A 19,100-nucleotide genomic window follows, 5' to 3' on the forward strand; every position below is an offset into this window, starting at 1 on the left:
GATAAAACCAAAAAGTTCACAGAATGTTTGGGGTTTTCAGGGAGGAACCAGTGTGCCAGATTCACTGACCCACAGTGTCCATAAAGGGAGTAGTTGCTGTTGTAGGTTAGATCCATTTCAGTAAGAGACCGGGGATTTTAGACTTATGTTCATAACAAGGAGCCTGTTAGGTAGTATATAATAAATACATGATTGGCACAATCTTTGAAGGGATTGAACAGTAAGGATAGCAGAAGAGAGGAGAAATCAGAAAATAAGAAAGAAAACTAGGAGTCTAAATGCTGGATGGAAAGTAAAACATTGGGAGGAGGGGGTCATAAAGAGGAAGGTAAATAGAATTTTTTTAAGTGTTTATAGGACTTTGCAATGTATTAAAGTTAAAGGAGGAGGAAGAAGACTAACATTGACCGTGCAACTACATGATACAGGCACTGAGCTCGACTATCTGCTGGGGGATGTGGGCAATCTAAGAGGAACAGCAAAGATGTCTCCAAGATTTCCAGATCAGAGATCAGGGAGAATGCCTGTTCCATTACCAGAAATTGGGAAATTAAAAGATAGTTTAATTTGGGAGGTAGCGAGCGATCTTTGTCGGCTTCCACCATGGCGTACCGTGGCCAGGGCCAAAAAATGCAGAAGATGATGGTTCAGCCCATCAACCTCATCTTCAGTTACTTGCAAAATAGATCTCAAATTCAGGTGTGGCTTTATGAGCAAGTGAACATGCGAATAGAGGGCTATATCATTGGTTTTGATGAGTACATGAACCTCGTATTAGATGATGTCGAAGAGATTCATTCTAAAACAAAGTCAAGAAAACAAGTGGGTTGGATCATGCTAAAAGGAGACAATATTACCCTGCTCCGAAGTGTCTCCAACTAGAAATGATCAATGAAGGGAGAAATTCTTGAGAAGGCCATGTAGTTTGTTTTTTTAGATGTCCTTTGTTGGAAGTGTAGTTCTAAAACATTTGTTCATATTGTTTATGTTATTACCAGAGGACAATAAATGCTGTGGGATTGTTTTTATTAAAAAAAAAAGATAGTTTAATTTGAATGTATCGAGATGGGTGTCTTGATGGAATATTTAGGTAGTGATCTGCAATAAAAACTGAAAATAAAATAAGCCCAGGAGTGGTGGCCAGGTAGGTGACATAGGTTAGGAAATCATCCAGGTGGTGGTGATAATGAAAGCTGAGGATAAAGATCATCAAAAGAGAGCTTGTAGAGAATGGTAATAATCTTGATAATCCTCATCATCATTACAAACACTATTGAATAATTAACGTATGCCAAGCATCATGTCAAACATTTTTCATGCATTACCTCATTTAGTTATCACAATAAAGGAATCTGTGAAAGTTACCGTTATGACTAAGTATTAATACACAATGTAAAAAATTAATTTTCTAGAAATAGAATTCCAGCTGACTTCAAGATGTCAAGTAGTGAAGAGGGGGCCATGGAAAGGATAAAAAAAAAAAGAGCACTGAAGTTCAATGTCTTCTTCAGAGAATGCTGATTAACTCTAGTTGTTGATTAGCAAAATAGAAATTTAATATATACAATGGAATATTACTCAGCCATAAAGAAGAATGAAATATTGCCATTTGCCTCAACGTGGATGGACCTAGAGGGTATAGTCCTATGGGAAATAAGTCAGAGAAAGACAAATACCATATGATTTCATTCATATGTGAAATTAAGAAACAAAAGAAATGAACGAACAACAACAAACAAAATCAACAAAAAACCAGACTTAAATATAGAGAACGAGTGGGTGGTTGCCAGAGCAGAGGTGGTGGGGGGAATGGGTGAAATAGATAAAGGGGATTAAGAGGTACGAACTTCCAGTTACAAAATAAATAAAAGTACAACATAGGGAATATAGTCAATAAGACTGTAAAAACATTGGCGACAGATGATGGCTACACTTATCGTGCTGAGCACCGAGTCATATATAAAATTGTTGCATCATTATGTCGTATACCTGAAACTCATGTAACACTGTATGTTAATTATATTTCAATAAAAAAAAGTTTCGAAGGGATATAGTACATTTTTTAGTCGCTGGAGGGAAAAATGGAATGTAAAGAACAAGTGACTATGAAAATAAAACAGTTGTGAATCTTTATAATCTAACAACATAACTTCAAATTATAGGATTTTAAACTTTAGGAATAGATACTTACAAATCCACAATCATGATGAAAGTTAATAGCAAACCCTCTTATATATTTTTAAAGATTTTATTTATTTATTTGAGAGAGGGAGAGAGAGAACAAGCCAGGGGAAGAGCAGAGGAAGAGGGAGAAACAGACTCCTCGCTGAGCAGGGAGCCCCATATGGGGCCCGATCCCAGGACTCTGGGATCATGACCCAAGCCGAAGGCAGATGCTTAACTGACTGAGCCACCCAGGCACCCCAGCAAACCCTCTTATAAATAGACATATCACTAAATAAAAATAACCAACGGTTTAAATAACATGATTTGAGAACATCTACATACACACATAATGAATTCATGGTGAGTGTTCTTTTCAAATGACAAGGGAATATTATCAAATAAATGGATTTGGGATCAGAGAACAAAGACTATTTCAATGAAATCCAAACAACAGAACTCACAAAGTCACACTTTCTAATTATGTTGTAAGAAAAATAGAGTAACAAAGTAAAAGATAGGCAAACATTTTTAAAAATAATTCTTGATTAAAGAAGAAATTAAAACTGAAATTACAGGCAAAAATCCACAAATTGGTCTACCAATTCAACTGATTCACTATCAAAATCCCAGAGAGTTTTTTTTTTTTTGAAAAACTGATAAATGGACATCAAAATCCTATGGAAAATCAAGGGACTAGAATAGCCAAAACAATATTTAAAAAGCATAACAAAGCTGAGGACTCACATTTCCCAATTTCAAAACTTACTACAAAGCTCCAGCAATCAAGACCATAAGGATACATATAAAAATGATGGAATAGAATTGAGTGTCCGCAAATAAACCTTAAACGTCAATGGCCAATTGATTTCAACAAGAGTGTCAAAACCATTTAATGGGGAAAGAATAATCCATCTCTTCAACAAATGGTGCTGGTACAACTGAATATCCACATGCAAGAGAATGATGTTGGATCTCAATTTCATAACATACAGAAAAATTTAACTTGAAATGAACCAAAGACTTAAATGTAAGTGCTAAAGCTATAAGTTTCTTTATAAAATCAAAAGTGTAAATTGTCATCACCTTGGATTAAGTAAAGAAGCACAGACAACAGAGAAAAATATATAGATTGGACTCAATCAAACTTAAAACCTTTGTGCTTCAAAGAATACTATCAAGAAAGTGGAAAGACAACCCACATAATGGTAGAAAATATTTGCAAATTATGTATCTGATAAGGGACTAGTACCATATATACACATACACACTGCTGGTGGGAATGTAAAATGGTTAAGTCACTTTGGAAAACATTTTGGTACTTCTTCAGAAAGTTGAACATAGGATACCAGTGCAATCAACCAAAATCCTAACATTTCTTTATAGAACCAAGCTAATTTTAAATATCCCCTTAATTATTGATAAAGGCTGGGTTGGAGGAGGTGGCTTATGTGTGTGGCAGCCTGAGACACAGAACTAGGCATCCTTTCCACCTGTCAGAGACACATCTGAATAACCAGCTGTGTTCTCACAATGGACCTAATGCTGTAAAACACCAGTGGCATAATGGAGCCAGCCAAAATGTGTGCTTCCTGTAAAGAGATGGCCCCTGGGCGCCAGGGCGGCTCAGTCGTTAAGCGTCTGCTTCGACTCAAGTCATGATCCCGGGGTCCTGGGATCGAGCCCTGCATCAGGCTCCCTGCTCAGCGGGAAGCCTGCTTCTCCCTCTCCCACTCCGCCTGCTTGTGTTCACTCTCTCACTGTCTCTCTCTCTCTCTGTCAAATAAGTAAATAAAATCTTTTTTAAAAAATAAGAGTTGGCCCCAAGAGGAAAAAAGGGACAACTGAAATATGGATACCTATTTCTTACCTTAAACTAACTAAGCAGGGAAGTCACTCTATCTTCCCTGGGGAAGCTGGAGACTGGAGCTTTGCAAAGGGGAAATTTAGGGAAAATATTTCTCATGAAGATCAGATGAGTGTGGAAGAGAAATTTCCCAATTAACAACTGGATCAAAGCATGTAAAGACTTTGCAGGCTACGCACTGCCAAATTACTTTCCAATAGGATTTCACCAATTTGTAGTTACTACCAAAGAGGTGTCAGAGCGGCCAGTTTATATTATTTTGACAGGTGGACCAGCCACTGCAAGTTGCCTATGCAATTTCCATTATCCCCCTTTTCGTGTAATAGAATTACGATTTGGGATGGCAATGGGCCCTGCTTATAAATGCTCAGCCTCCCTTGCAATAGTGATAGCCATGCAATACTTTACCTACCAGTACAACGTAAAACAGAAGTCTGCCAGTGATTCCTAAGGAGTTTTGCTTTCTTATTTAAATGCCATGCCTTCTCTCCCTCTTCCTGCCTGGAACACAGAACTGATGTCTGAAGCTGAAGCGTCTATTTTGTAACCAAAATGAGAGTCACATGCCAAGAATGATGAAACAGAAATATAAAAGTTCCTCGAAGATATTCTTGAGCTGCTACATCAACCCTACTTTGTCTTTTCTATAGATCATGCTATTAATCAACTCAAAGGAATGACACTGTTCATGATTTCAGCTTTGAATTGTATTTGTCTTAAATATCTGTCTGGGTTGGTATTTGCAAATCATTTTGTTCTACCTTTTTATTTCAGAAGGTATTCTTTTAAATAACTGTATTTCATTTTCCATTCCAATCTAGTATTTTACTGTTTACTAAGAGAATTGAGCTCATTTACATTCATAGTCATAATTTTTGCATTTGTGTATTTGGTTGCATGATCTAGAAATTCATCTTCAATTAGCTTAGGCAAAATAGAAATTCATTGGCTCCTGCAGCCAGAAAGGATAAGAGTGTAGCTAAATAGAGACCCAGTGAGCCAGAGGCTTGATATTACCAAGATTCTCTTGCTCTGCCTCACCTCTTGGCTTCTCTCTACTTTTGTCCATACCCACCACTCCACACATCTTTCAGGCTTTATCGCCTAAGAAACAAGAAACCTGTCCATGTAGGTCCTGTTGAATAAACCCTGGAGGAGGAGTATGGTGTTCACAGTACGTGTCAACCTATGTGCTGGATCAGTTCACAGGGCTGGATGGTGAGTGGGTGAGCTTAGGTCAGATGTTCACTTCTAGGTAACCTAGTCCAGGTAAGTAAGATCATGCAAAACGATGTTATCTCCATGTGGAGTCTATGGTTAGAGTAGGGATGGGGACATAGGAAGCTTTTCTCAGAAAAATGCAGGGGTGCTGGCAGAAAGAGAGGCAAATGGCCATTTTAATTGTTACAGAAATAAAATGTCTTATTTTATACTTCCTGGGTTTTAATCCTTTTCCTCTCTTTAGATATGGACTATTAGTTTGTTCCTATTCTCTGCAATAATTAAGAAGGAAAGCATCCTGTTTCAATTAAACCATTCTTAGATTTTTATCATCTCATTATTAAAATCAAGAGCAACATAAGAATATTACTCCCCTTTCTGAAGGATGTAAAACCCAGGGCTTTGGTTTCCTTTGGTGAAGCTTCTGCTTTCTTGTATATGTATTTTTTTCCTTTTTCATTTAGACTGTAGTCATAGACTGCAGCATTGTCTTTGTGTTGAATAATATAAATCATCTGTTTCAAGGAACTTTATTTCAAATATATACACTATTTGTATAAATTCAGTTTAGTTCTGTATATTTAACTTACCTTACTGATTTCCCCAATCCAGTTTCAGCCACCACTCTTCTTTTATTGAATCTAAATGTTGATTAAGGGACGCCTGGGTGGCTCAGTTGGTTAAGTGTCTGCCTTCAGCTCAGGTCATGATCTCAGGATCCTGGGATCGAGCCCCGCATCGGGCTCCCTGCTCGGTGAGAAACCTGCTTCTCCCTCTCCCACTCCTCCTGCTTGTGTTCCCTCTCTCGCTGTCTCTCTCTCTGTCAAATAAATAAATAAAATATTTTTTTAATGTTGATTAATATGTTGGGTTCTGAAGCAGACCTTTAGGACCACTTATCTGGGAAGACAATCTGGTTTCTGAGTCCTAGGATACCTAAGAATCCCATTCTGTGGCTTCCCTACCTGATAATAAATGGCCTACGATGAGTGGAACGCCAATGCCTTTAGTTACTGAATCCTGGTCACTGTGGCAACAAGTAATGAGCAAGAACCAGGCTCTTGTATTTCAATCCTCCTTCACAGATAGGTAGGCAGGATGAGTCTATTTCTTAAGAGAATCTGACTCTTTCATCTTATGGTACGTTCATTGAAGATTTTTCTCGTTTAACATATTTTCCTGGTTAATTAGGAAGGAATTTGAAAGTGATTTTTCATTACATCTTTTATCACTGTTTTAGACAGACGTGGAGATTACCTCTGTGACTCTACCAAGTGTGAGCTTCTGAGTGTGAGCAAAGAAAATAGACTTTAGGGATTTTCTGAGCTCCAAGTCTGGCCAGGCAGCCTGTAGCACAAGTTCACACGCTGACGAAAGAGTCCAGTCCAGTGTCCAGACAAGAGCACCACTGGCAAGGCTGGCAGAGTCCGACCAGGTAGGAAGGTAAATGAAGTTGCGGCAGGTGGATATTTTGAAAGAAAAGGCAAAAGTCAAAAAAAAAGAGGCAAAAGTCAAAAATGGAACTTATTATTTGGACAAAGAGTAGGTCCTGCAGGAGCAAAGGAGTGGGATCATTAGAGTATCGGGACGCTGTGATCAGAGAGGGGAACGTCAGAATTGGGAATTTCACTGCATCTTAGCTGCTCATCGCTCAATCCAGGGTCTCAGTTTTATCCTACATTCAAATTTTACTGGAAGGCCTCAGTCACTATCAGTTGAAGTCCATTAGTCCATTATTGGGTTGTCTTTTCTTCTATTGCTTATTTTGAAAAATAATTTTATCTCTGGCTCCTACAAGTGTACTGCTTACTTTCCATAAGCTGGATTCCTAAGCAGCCCTCCCAGTCCTCTTTATGGAAACCTACCCTATTTAAGAGTTTGGAATAACATGCTCTCTTGCGTCACTAAGAATAATGCCACCTCTGTTTCAACCATCAGCTCTAATTTTTGAAATTTCATTCTCAATGTAACCAATATGCCCAAACTTCCGTAATTATGTATCTGTAGTGAGAAGGATATGGATGCGTATGTCCTTTCTGAAGTGGAGAAGAATTAAAAGGACAGGCTAATGTTAACTCCAACTTGGTAAACACACACTTGCTATGCATGCCACAGAGTGTTCAGTCTCTGATAGAAAAGCTTTTCATGATTCCCTGATTCCATAATTGAGCTTTATAATTTACGTTCTACTACATACCCTGCAAAACATTTCACGGACTGCTAAATTGCACTTGTGACAAATCCCAGACTCTGGTGTTTTAATTCCAGGTTGTGTTCTTTCTACTATTGCACGTTGCATCTTTATTTGTGTCCTAAGTACTCTCCTAGACTGTAACTTCCCTGAGGGCAGGCACTCAGTAAATATTTGTGGTCTGAGTCCATGTGTTTAAAGGGCTTGTATAAAAAGAAATTGTGACATGAAGAATTCCATTACTAGAATATACTTCCTATTCCTCACTATTTAAGCATATTTTTATTTTATTAATTAAATATAATAGAATCTAAATTAATTATATATAATATAAATATTTGTATGTATATAATATTAAATGTGATATCAATGTCAAAGCCAACTGGAAATAAAGGAGGAAAACTTTAGATTGGAATTACACCTGTGGTTTACAACTACCACTCATACGAATATACTGACAAATCAGATTCTCCTCCAATAAACTCTGTATGGAGTCATCGTCACATAAACTACTCTCTTTTTCCCAATTTCATCTCAATTTGAGCCTTATACAAGAACATCCATGTATACTTACAAAATTGGGAACATCTCTAAGTACGGTTTTAAATCTTGTTTTCACTTAAACATTCCCAGAGTAGCCAGTATAATTATAATTATAATTCACAACTGCATAACATTCATCTTGCCCCCGTTGTTGAGCACGCACCTTGTTTCTAATGTTTTTGCTCTTGTAAGCTATGCTGCAAAGAACATTCTTGCACCTGAGTCTGTGTCTACATCTTTAATAATTTCCCTAGGGATAAATCCTTACATCAGCCAGAATTTTAGCAGGAAACTGATGGTATATTCAAAATGCTCATTCAAGAGACTTTCATGAAGAGACTGATTACAAGAGGTGTGCGCAGGGTCAAGGAAACAACAAGCAATGGTAAAGTGCTCAGGATTGGCAAACAAGCCCTTACCACGCCTAGACCTGAGGGGGAGGGCTGGGCCCCAGTGTTACTGGAGAAGAGGAAGCCTCTGCTGGGGAATCAGGGTTGTCCCACTAGGAGTTGTGGCCTTAAAGCAGTGCCTCTCAAAGTGTGGTCCTTGGACCAGCAGGATCAGCAACAACTGGAAACCTACGAGAAATTCAAGTTCTCAGGCCTTGCCCCATCCTACTGAATCAGACACAAGGCCCCCAGGTGATTCTGATGCACTTAAATTTGAGAACCACCAGTTTGGAGGCACAAAGTCACTCATAAAACCCTAGCTGAAGGGAGAGAGCACGGGGTGGGGAGTAACTGTCTCCAAATCTCCCTTCTTCTGCCCTCTGTTCTTTCAGTGCCTTCCTTGGCTAAACCCAACTGAAAGCTAGAGAGCAAGGGAGCCAGCGATCTAATCCATAGAGGGCGTAGCGTAGGCCAGAGAGGGGTATAGTAAGGATTTGGAGAGGTAGAAGAATAACCACCCCGGTCCCTAAATGTAGAACCACTGGATCAAAAATGTAAACATTTTCATACCTGTCATACATACGAGCAAAGTGTTTTTTATGAAGAACCCGTGGATGGACACTGTTACCAGCAGTGGTAACAGACTGCCAATCTGGTGGAATTCTTGTTCACTTTAAATATAAGTTTAAAAAAAAAAAGTCTGTCCCAGTTTTATAAATTAAAAATGGCATCTCAGCTTTGTTTTAATTTGCATTTCCTCATTTAAAATGAGATGGGTTTTTTTAAACGTGTGCTTATTGTCACTTGCATTCTTCTTGGGTATTATCTATTTATGTCCTTTTTTCACTTTTCCATCAGGATGCTATTTTTTTTTTCTAATTTGGAAGAACTCTTTTTCAATGCTAAAATGACTTCTCTCTCTCTGTCATATTTATCACAGGTATTTCCCTCAGTTTGTCCTTTATCTTTTATTTTGGATATGTGGAAATTTTACAACATTAAATGTATTAATCTTATCCTTTGTGTGTATTCTTTGGCTTCGTCAGTTTTGTCCTCTTTAAAAGCCATTTCTTGGGGCGCCTGGGTGGCTCAGTCATTAAGCGTCTGCCTTCGGCTCAGATCGTGATCCCAGGGTCCTGGGATGGAGCCCCGCATCGGGCTCCCTGCTCGGCGGGAAGCCTGCTTCTCCCTCTCCCATTCCCTCTGCTTGTGTTCCCTCTCTCACTGTGTCTCTCTCTGTCAAATAAATAAATAAAATCTTTAAAAAAATAAAAAATAAAAGCCATTTCTTTGGACTGTGAGGATGATTGGTAACTTGGCTTCTGTATCAGTTTCCCATCACTGCTGTAACAAATTGCCTCACGATTAGTGGCTTAAAACAATACAAATTTATTATCTTATAGTTCTGGGGGTCAGAAGACCAAAATAGGTCTCCAGGACCTAAAATCCTGGTGTCGGCATGGCTGTGTTCTATCTGGAGGTTCTAGAGGAGAAACCTTGCCTCTTTCAGCTTCTAAAGGCTGCTTACATTCCTTGGCCTATGGTCTTTTCCTCTATCTTCAAAGTATATTTCTTGAATCTCTGCTTCTGTCATCACATGTCCTCTCTAACTCTGACTCGTCTGCCTCCCTCTTTCACTTTTAAGGATGCTTGTGATCATACTGGGCCAACCTGGATAATCTGGGGTAATCTCACCATCTCAAGGTCCTTAATCATATCCACAAAGCCCCTTATGCCATATAAGGTAATGTATCCATAGGTTCTGGAGAGTAGGACATGACATCTTTGGGCGCCATCACTCTGCTGGCCACAGTGCCTACCACACTATCCTACCCTCCTGTCCAGCACCATCTAATGTAGAAACCCACCAGGTACTTTGTCCTTACTCTCCTTCAAGAGATATTTTCCAGGCTTTCTTTGAGGTTGATAATAACTTTTGTTCAAGGACAATTTTATCATCCTCTTTCTTTTTTATTTTTTGTTTTTACTCACCAGCACTGTGCTTAGTGTAGGGATCAAAACAAAAATAGGATATCATCTTTGCCCCCAAGGTCAAAGGGAAAATATGATTCCAATCATCTTTGTCATATTTTTAAAATTAAAAATAAAACCAGAAGTTTATGTGTTTGTCTCTTTTCTTACCATGTAAGCTTACTGAGAACTTGGATTCCCTGTGTTGTACATGTATTTGTATATGTATATTTATATATGTACAATACATTCTGAAAAAAGAATATGGTACAGTGAGTGAGACATGGGTTCGAGTCTTGGCTCGACCACTTATTTGTTCCATGACCTTATATAAGTAATATAATTTTTATGAGCTTTAGTTTCCATATTTGCAAAATGTGGATGAGAGTATGCATCTCACCAGGACTTCGTAAGGTTTAAATGAGATAACATATGTAAAGCACTTAGAACAGCCTGGCGTATAGTCAATCCTAAAATGTGTGGGCAAAGTCAGAATGTAGAGTAAGGATGGTTTCCTTATATTGCAGAGTAATTAAAAGTAAATACTTTGGAGCCAGGTTACTTGGTTTGAAATCCCAGCTCCATCACTTACTAGCTGTGTGACCTTGACTGTAAAGGGGAGATAATAATAATAATTATTATTATTAGGGTCATCACAAAGATGATATGAGTTATATGCTCTAACACACACAAAATACATAGAAGAGCACCTGTCCCTTGTAAATGCCATAGAGTTGTTGGCTATAATTACATATCTCCCTAAACTTGCAGTTCCTCAAAATAGAATATTTGTTAGATTAGTTATATTAAGTAATACAATTATATTAATTATATACACTAAACTTACAGTTTCTCAACATAAGGTATTTTAGCTTCTATTACAGTGTGATATGCCAGAAAGACCTGAGTCTTGGGCAGACCGGCACGCATAAGCAAGGCTGAATAAGGCACCACTCCCATGAAATACACGGTGAACAAATAAAGAGCTTTTAGGAAAAGGAGTATCCAATATTTAAGTGTACGTTTGCATTTCTGTGATGTAAATCTCCTTTCCTTCCCCAAAACTTCATTGAAGTCTGATATGTCTGTACTTATATGTAAGTGTGTGGGTGGGGAACAAAGAGCCAGCAGTGGGAAATGTAGCCCACCTCACATTCACTTCTTCCTGACACGTGTGTGGAGGTAAGAGCATCATATGGGGACACTAGATTTGGAATTTCAGGTGGCAGCAAGGAGCAAAATGCATGGTGGTCCAGAGAAGTATCTCTTCTATATGACAGGGGTGACCTCAAAAGAGGGAAGCTGGTATGGGAAAAAAATTACCAGTATCTATTTCTTCATGTTATGGTAAAGATTAACTGTGAAATATCTCACATGTAGGGTTTTGTTGTTGTTGTTGTTTGTTTGCTATTAATTGATTCATCAAATATGCATAAAGCACTGGCTAAGTGCCAGGTACTGCCCTAGGTCCTGGGGATATAGCAGTGAGCAGAACAGACAAAACTCCTGCTCCTAGAACTTAGTTTTGGGGACTGTGGAGATGGGGGGATGAGAGAGCATTAAGGGCACAAGTAAAAATCTATTAAATGGAGATAAATGCTACCGATCAAAACAAAGCAGTCGAGGGAAATAAGGAGATGAGGAGTATCGGAATAAGGCTGGAGGAAGGTATGGTTCTCAATAAGGCAGACAGGGAACCCTCAGTACACAGAAGAATTGGAGCAAAGACCTGAAGGAGGTGAGAGAGCATGACTTGTGGCTGTTAGGAAGAAAAACAGTTCAGGATGTGGGAGTAGTATACCCACAGGCCTTGAGCTGGGAGTGTGACTGATGGCTGGGAAGATCAGAAAGAAGCCAGTGTGGCTGTCGTGGAATGAGCTGTGGAACATGGGAGAAGAGGCCAGAGAAGTAGGGATGCATGTGTTGGGGAAAGCCTGAGTGTACAGGTGGAGATTCTGAACCTTGACTGCGCATTGCAATCACCTGGAAAACCCCAGCTCAAAGCAACCAACCCTGATGTAACTGAGATAGGCCCTTAGCATGAGGAGGTTTTAAAAAAGCTCCCTGTGATTCTAATATGAGGCCGGGCTTGAGAACCACAAATAGGAACCTTAAAAGCTACTGGAAGCTTTTTCCTGAGAGGGAAGGGAAGTTCTTGCAGGGTTTTGAACAGAGGAGTAAATGACATATTCTGATTGACACTCTAAGAGGATCCCTGCTTAAAAACATATGCCATCCAGCCATATTCAATTTATCTTTTAAACCACTTTAAAATCTCTCTCGGGGCGTCTGGCTGGCTCAGTTGGTAGAGCATGCAACTCTTGATCTCAGGATCGTAAGTTTGAGCCCCGTGTTGGGTGTAGAGATTACTTTAAAATAAAATCTTTAAAAAATAAATTAATTAATAAAATAAAATCTCTCTTGGCATAGTCACAAATTTATAGAGTCATAAATTTTACTTATAAAGTAAAACAAACAAAACTGTCTTAGGGTTCATGAAAGTACCTGGCTTTTATAACAGTTGCCAAATAACATCAGTGTATTACCATGGGTAAGGTTTTGTGTAGTTTCAAAAAAATATAGGATATCAACATTATAACAAAAAATGCTGTGTGTTTAAAGTGGTATAGTTGGTAAAATTCTGTTTAATATTATCCTTCAGTTTCTATGGAAATTTATTGAATGTTATCTAATGAATTAGAGAAGAATATGCATAGACATATTTTTCTGACTTCTGAAGATGAGAATAATGGCTAAAATTAATATGATGTATCTATAAAACCTTGTCTGAGATTGGAAATAATACCTATCTGTGATAAACTGTATGAAAGTCTTATATGGGTGGTAAATAACAGAGAAGATGGAAGTTAAATGACAGTATCTTTTCTATACTGGGATCATGCCATTTATAGTAATTCTTTGTGAAATGTTTTATTATCATGTAAAATATATGACATTTTCAATCTGACAGTTTTCTGATTGCTTCCCTTTTTGCAAAAAAAAGAAAAGAAAAGAAAAATATTCTGTTAATAATGAAAAACATTCTTTTCTATTCTGGAGTATTTGGAAAAACTAGCTATAAACTTGAAGTGCAATATACTGTTTCAAATATGCAGTAACTCTGGGAACTCTATAAAACTGAAATCCACCCACAGCTTTCCAGAACCTAATATCCGCATTCATCAGGGGAATCATTAACCTTTTGTAATACCTCTAGGTATCATTATTCCAAAAATGTAGTATTATAATCATTATAAGAGAAATTAGGATAATAGAAAAAGAAAGTAGATCTGTATAGCATGAGGCTGATAATGCAAATCCACAGCAAAAGCTATTTTGTTTCAAAATGGGTGACTGAAATAAATGATGAGTATATTTAATCTACACAGAAAAAAATTGTTTTAACATATTTCTCCTTTTTCAACTTTTAACATTTTGTTATGAAAAATGTCAAGTATATACATAAGTAGAGAGAATAGTATAATGAACTGCCATATATCTATCACCCAGCTTCAACAATTATCTCTGCTAATACTCCTTGTCCTGAAGTCAATTTTCTCTGACATTAATAGAGCCTCTCCAGCTTTCTTATGAATAGTGTTTCCTTGGTATATATTTTTATCCATCTTTTTACTTTTAAACTACCCGAGTCTTCATATTTAAACCTTTTTATTTTTGGAGGTGGCTTTGCTGAGTCTTTCTTCTTTAAATTCAATCTGATAATCTCTGCTATTTAAATAGAGTATTTAGACATTTATAATTAATGTAATTAAAGGTATGGTTAGCTTTAAGTCTACCATTTTGCTATTTATTTTCTATTTGTTACATCTGTTCCAGATTCTTTCCCCCTCTTTTAGGTTATTTTTTAGTATTCTATTTTATCTCCATTATTAGTTTATTAAGTATACCTCTTTATTTTATGTTTTAGTGTTTTTTTCTAGGATTTACAACATTTATCTTCAACTTAGCACAGTCTACTTTCAAATAGCATTTTACCAATTTACATATAATGAAGAACCTTACGTACATACTACTTCTGTTTCCTCCCTCTCATTTTTTGTGTTATTGTTGTTATATCTTTTACTTTTGCATATTATAAACTTCACCATGCATTGTTATTTCGGCTTTAAAGAGTCAGTTATTTTTAAGGAGATTTTTAAAAAAGAAAAGATTATTTTATATTTATCCATATATTTAGCACTTCTGATTTTCATCTGGTATAATCTTCCTCTCATATTTCTTGTAATGCAGGTCTTCTGGTGACAAATTTTTCAAAATTTTGTTTAAAAAGTTTTCATTTCATTTTAAGTTACTGAAGGATGTTTTCAATGAATATAGAACTCTATATTCTGGTTTTTTTCTTTCAGCACTGTAGAATCCATTTTTTTCTAGCTTGAATTGTGTCTAAAGAGAAGTCTTAAATATATTCCTCTGTAAGTAATGTATCCTTTACTCTCTGCCTGCTTTAAACGTTTTTCTCTTTGGGATGCCTGGGTAGCTCAGTCATTAAGCGTCTGCCTTCGGCTCAGGTCATGATCCCAGTGTCCTGGGATCCAGCCCCAGGAAGACTGTTTCTCCCTCTCCCATTCCCCTGCTTGTGTTCCCTCTCTCGCTGTGTCTCTGTCAAATAATAATAAAAAAAATCTTAATTAAAAAATAAACAAAGATTTTTCTCTTTATCATCTGTTTTCAGCATGATTGAGATGGGCTTTGGTGTAGTTTTCTTTATGTCTATCTTGCCTGGGGCTTGTTGAGGCTCTTGGATCTATGAGTTTATAGTTTTCATCTAATTTGGAAATATTTCAAACTTTTTTTTTCAAATATTTTTTTCTTCCTCCTCTTTCTCCCTCTGTTTGGAACTCCAATTACATATATATAAGTATGCTTAATACTGTTCCACAGATTGCTGAGGCTGTGTTTTTTTCAGATCTTTTTTTTCTTCTCAGTGTTTCAGTTAATTTCTAATTCTGTCTTCAAGTTTATTGATCTTTTCTTCTATAATAAACTATTTTCTCTTAAGCCCGTTCAGCTAATTTTTTATTTCAGATATTGTACTCTTTAGTGTGCAAGTTCCAATTGTATCCTTTCTATAACTCCCATCTATCTCTTCATTATATTCATGTTTTCCTTTAAACGCTTGAGCATATTTAAAATAGGTGCTTGAAAGTTTTTTCTGTGAATTCCATCATTTCTGTCATTTCTTGATCTTTTTCTATTGACTCATTTGCCTTATAGTTTGTGTATTACCTTTTCCTGCTTCTTCACATGCCTAATAATTTTTTATTAGATGCTGAACATTATGGATTCTAGGTTTTGAATGCCAGATATTTAGATTTTTCTTTAAAGAGTGTTGGATATTGTTTTGAAGGGAGTTAACTTACTTGTAGATTAGCTTGAGTCTTTTGAATCCTGTTTTTAGCTTTGTTAGGGTGAATCTAAGGTGCTCTTTAGAGCTAGTTTAACCCAATCATTAAAGGAATATCCTTCTGTGGTCTCTACCAAGTGCCTCAGGTGTTCAGGGAGGTCTCTTCATTTTTTTGGTTGGAACTCAAATGTCTTCTTACTCTGGAAATTTTTCGGTTTATAGCTTCCCAGGAGTTCTTTAATCAGCCTTAGAAAATAATTTCCCCCTATTAATTTTCAGCTGAGTATTCACAACAGACTCAAGGGGACTTCTATGAAGATAGATGTGTATACACACACATGTATATATATGTATATATTTGTGTATATATACATATATATACGTGTGTATATATACATATATATATGTATTTATCTGAACATTAGAACTGAGTGAATTCAAATGATTTAAAAATAAAAAAACTAAAATGTATTTTATTGACTATAAGCTGAACCATGGATATGAAGGCAAGATGAATATATTGATGCTCACACTGCACATTCTAGCATCTGTGGCCCATGGTTAACCTTCAGGTGGTACTTCTATTATATATATAATCTCTCTTCTAAGTCCTTTGCTTCACAAATTCCATCTGCTTCAGTGCCCCCAATCTCTGCCTTTTCAGAGACTACCTTGCTTTACTTGGATTCCCTCTCCCTGCTCCATAATCACGAAAGTGCCTTCAGAAAAAAAGCCAGAGTGATCACTGAGCTTCAGTTAAATTTAACTGAATTTTTTTTAGGGTTTACATACTTGCGCTTCCTGCTGTTCAGTATCTTAAAACAGATGTTTCTTAATCTTGTCCAATTTTCTAGTTGTAAGCACTGGGAGGATCAGTCCAGTATGAGTTACACCATTGTAGCTTGCAGAGGAAGTTTCTGTTTCAATAACTATCCACTCATAGCCACTCTTATTTTCTCATACTTCTACCTCTACTTCCACTCCTCCTAGATATGTTCTAGAAACTACCGACTTTAAACTGATGGTGGAGGGGATGATTGCAAACCTAATTATGAGTGACTGAAATAGTAGTACCGCTTGAAGGTTGACTGTGTAGCACAGATGCTAGCACGTACAGTGTGGGCATCAATACCTTCATCTTGCCTTCAAATCCATGGTTCAGCTTACAGTCAATAAAGTACATCTTTAAAATTTTGAATCATCTGAATTCACAGTCAATTCTAATGTTATCATGAAGCAAATTTACTAAATAATAATAATAAATAATTACTACTAATTATTTAGTTCTTCTTTTATAAAGCAATCATATTGAATTTGAATGACAGATTCTTAGCAAAGGTATTAATGATTAAATGTTATTATATTCTTGTTACTGATTCATGTAGTTTAATTGGCTGAATGGATGTTAGGCAAGAAAATTTTTGAAGAGCTAATAATGTATCACTTTGACACCTATTATTTGGATATGATCCAAATTAAGGCATTTATTAGGTAATGTTCTTCCTTTAACCATTTTACTCGCCTACAAAAAGTGAGCTAAACATTTCTACATGTTAAAATTTCCCCAAGCAGTTTCAGAAGGCTGCAGAATAAATACTATAAATGGCAAAAAACATTTAACACCCTAGCCAAAACACTGACCTATTGGAAATACCTTATAAAAAACACAAGAGACTTGTATTTTCTATCAACAGCAGTGACATTACAGTACACTTTTCTTCTAGGAATGTGAGTGGTGATGTTATTAAGAATGATTAATTTTATTTTATTTTTGCTTTCTTAGTAAAGTCAGGTGGTAATATAATGTGAATACTGGTATTTTATTTTATTTTACTTTAGAGGTGTAATGCTGGCTATGAATGGAAAAACTTAAGAATTCACAGTATTCTTCCATTTTAGCATAAACTAGTGAGGCAGTGTGGTGTAGTAAATGACCACTAGAATGAAGTGGCTAGGTTTTAATCCTAACTGATAATAACTTGCAGGCTTTTGTTGAGATATAATTTGTGCACTGTCATGAATTCTATAAAAAGGATTTGTTTTTTTTTTCTCTCCACATATCTGAGAATAAGAATGAACAGTTCACTCATGAGAGGCAGGAATTGTTCTATGGAGGCATGAATGCCATCAGAGATTTCCATGGCTTACTTCAGTGATTCTCAACACTGGAAACCAATGCTACCATTTTGATTGTTTTATTTTCTGTGTTTTATTTGTGTTTTCTCCCCACCCCGCCCCATTTTTAAACATTTCACAGTTTATATACAGTAAAACTCACTTTGGGGGGCGTACATTTCCATAAATTCTGACAAATGCAAACAGTTATGTAATCATTACCACAGTCAACATTCAGAACAGTTGGGATGCCGGGGTGGCTCAGTCAGTTAAGCATCTGACTCTTGATTTCAGCTCAGGTCATTATCTCAGCATCCTGAGGTTGAGACCTGCCTTGGGCTTCATGTTGGGCATGAGTCTTCCTTGAGATTCTCTCTCCTTCTCGCTCTGCACCTCCCCAGTACCAAGGGCTCTAGGAATGTGAGTGGTGCTCTCTCTCCCTCTCTCTCAAAAAAAAAAAAAAGTTTCTGAACAGTTACCATTGCCCCTCAAAAAAATTCCCTCATGCAGCCCCTTTGTCATTAAACCTTCCTGGGAACTCCTAGAGCCTGGCAACCTTTGATGTGGTCCCTGTTTATAGTGATTTTCTAGAATGTCACATAAATGGAATCACCCAGTAGATAGCCTTTATAGACTGACCCAGAGCTGCCGTCTTATAATAGATATTCTGTTATTTCTTCTTTACTATCCTCAAATAGAATACAAGGTAAGATTAGCTACTCTGACACATATAATTCCAAATAATAAATATAATGTTCTAACATATATGGACAAAGCAAAAAGTCAATTCTAACATAATATGTATTTAAAATGGAAATAATTGAGCACAACTATTCTAGACCTAGTGAAGTAATCGGATGCTTGCATCTACTTTATGGAAGAGTTTGGTTTTATGGGAAGTAAGAAAATCAGAAGCTATTAGAATGAAAAAAAGCAGAGGTGTGATGTGATTTTTTCAAAATATGAATAATTCTTGATAAAGATCCAAACAAAACCAAGCACAATCTTACTTTTCACAGAACCTTACTATTCCCAGTAGTTGCATTTCTGGAAAATTCATTGTGTATTTAAAACTGTGTGTTTATATGTAGGGGCACCTGGGTGGCTCAGTTGGTTAAGCATCTGACTCTTGATCTCAACTCAGGTCTCAATGTCAGGGTTGTGAGGTCAAGTCCCGTGTGGAGCCTTCTTAAAAACAAAAAACAAAAAAAAACTGTGTTTATATGTAAAGTGGAACTAGATTCCTAGCTTCAGATAATTATAAAAGTTTTCATT

General features: G+C 36.8%; 1 protein-coding gene across 1 annotated transcript; it reads left to right on the forward strand.

Annotated features, from left to right (window-relative positions):
- The first annotated feature begins 603 nt into the window (after positions 1-603).
- Positions 604-882, forward strand: LOC110570579 (small nuclear ribonucleoprotein E-like). Its single transcript, XM_044914769.1, has one exon. It carries the CDS (start codon positions 604-606, stop codon positions 880-882), a length of 279 nt encoding a protein of 92 aa, XP_044770704.1.
- The last annotated feature ends 18,218 nt before the right edge of the window (positions 883-19,100 follow it).

Source organism: Neomonachus schauinslandi, chromosome 5 (genome assembly GCF_002201575.2).
Source record: "Neomonachus schauinslandi chromosome 5, ASM220157v2, whole genome shotgun sequence".
NCBI lineage: Eukaryota > Metazoa > Chordata > Mammalia > Carnivora > Phocidae > Neomonachus > Neomonachus schauinslandi.

Coding starts and splice junctions, on each gene's coding strand:
- LOC110570579 (XM_044914769.1), top strand. CDS start 604: ATGGCGTACCGTGGCCAGGGCCAAAAAATGCAGAAGATGATGGTTCAG.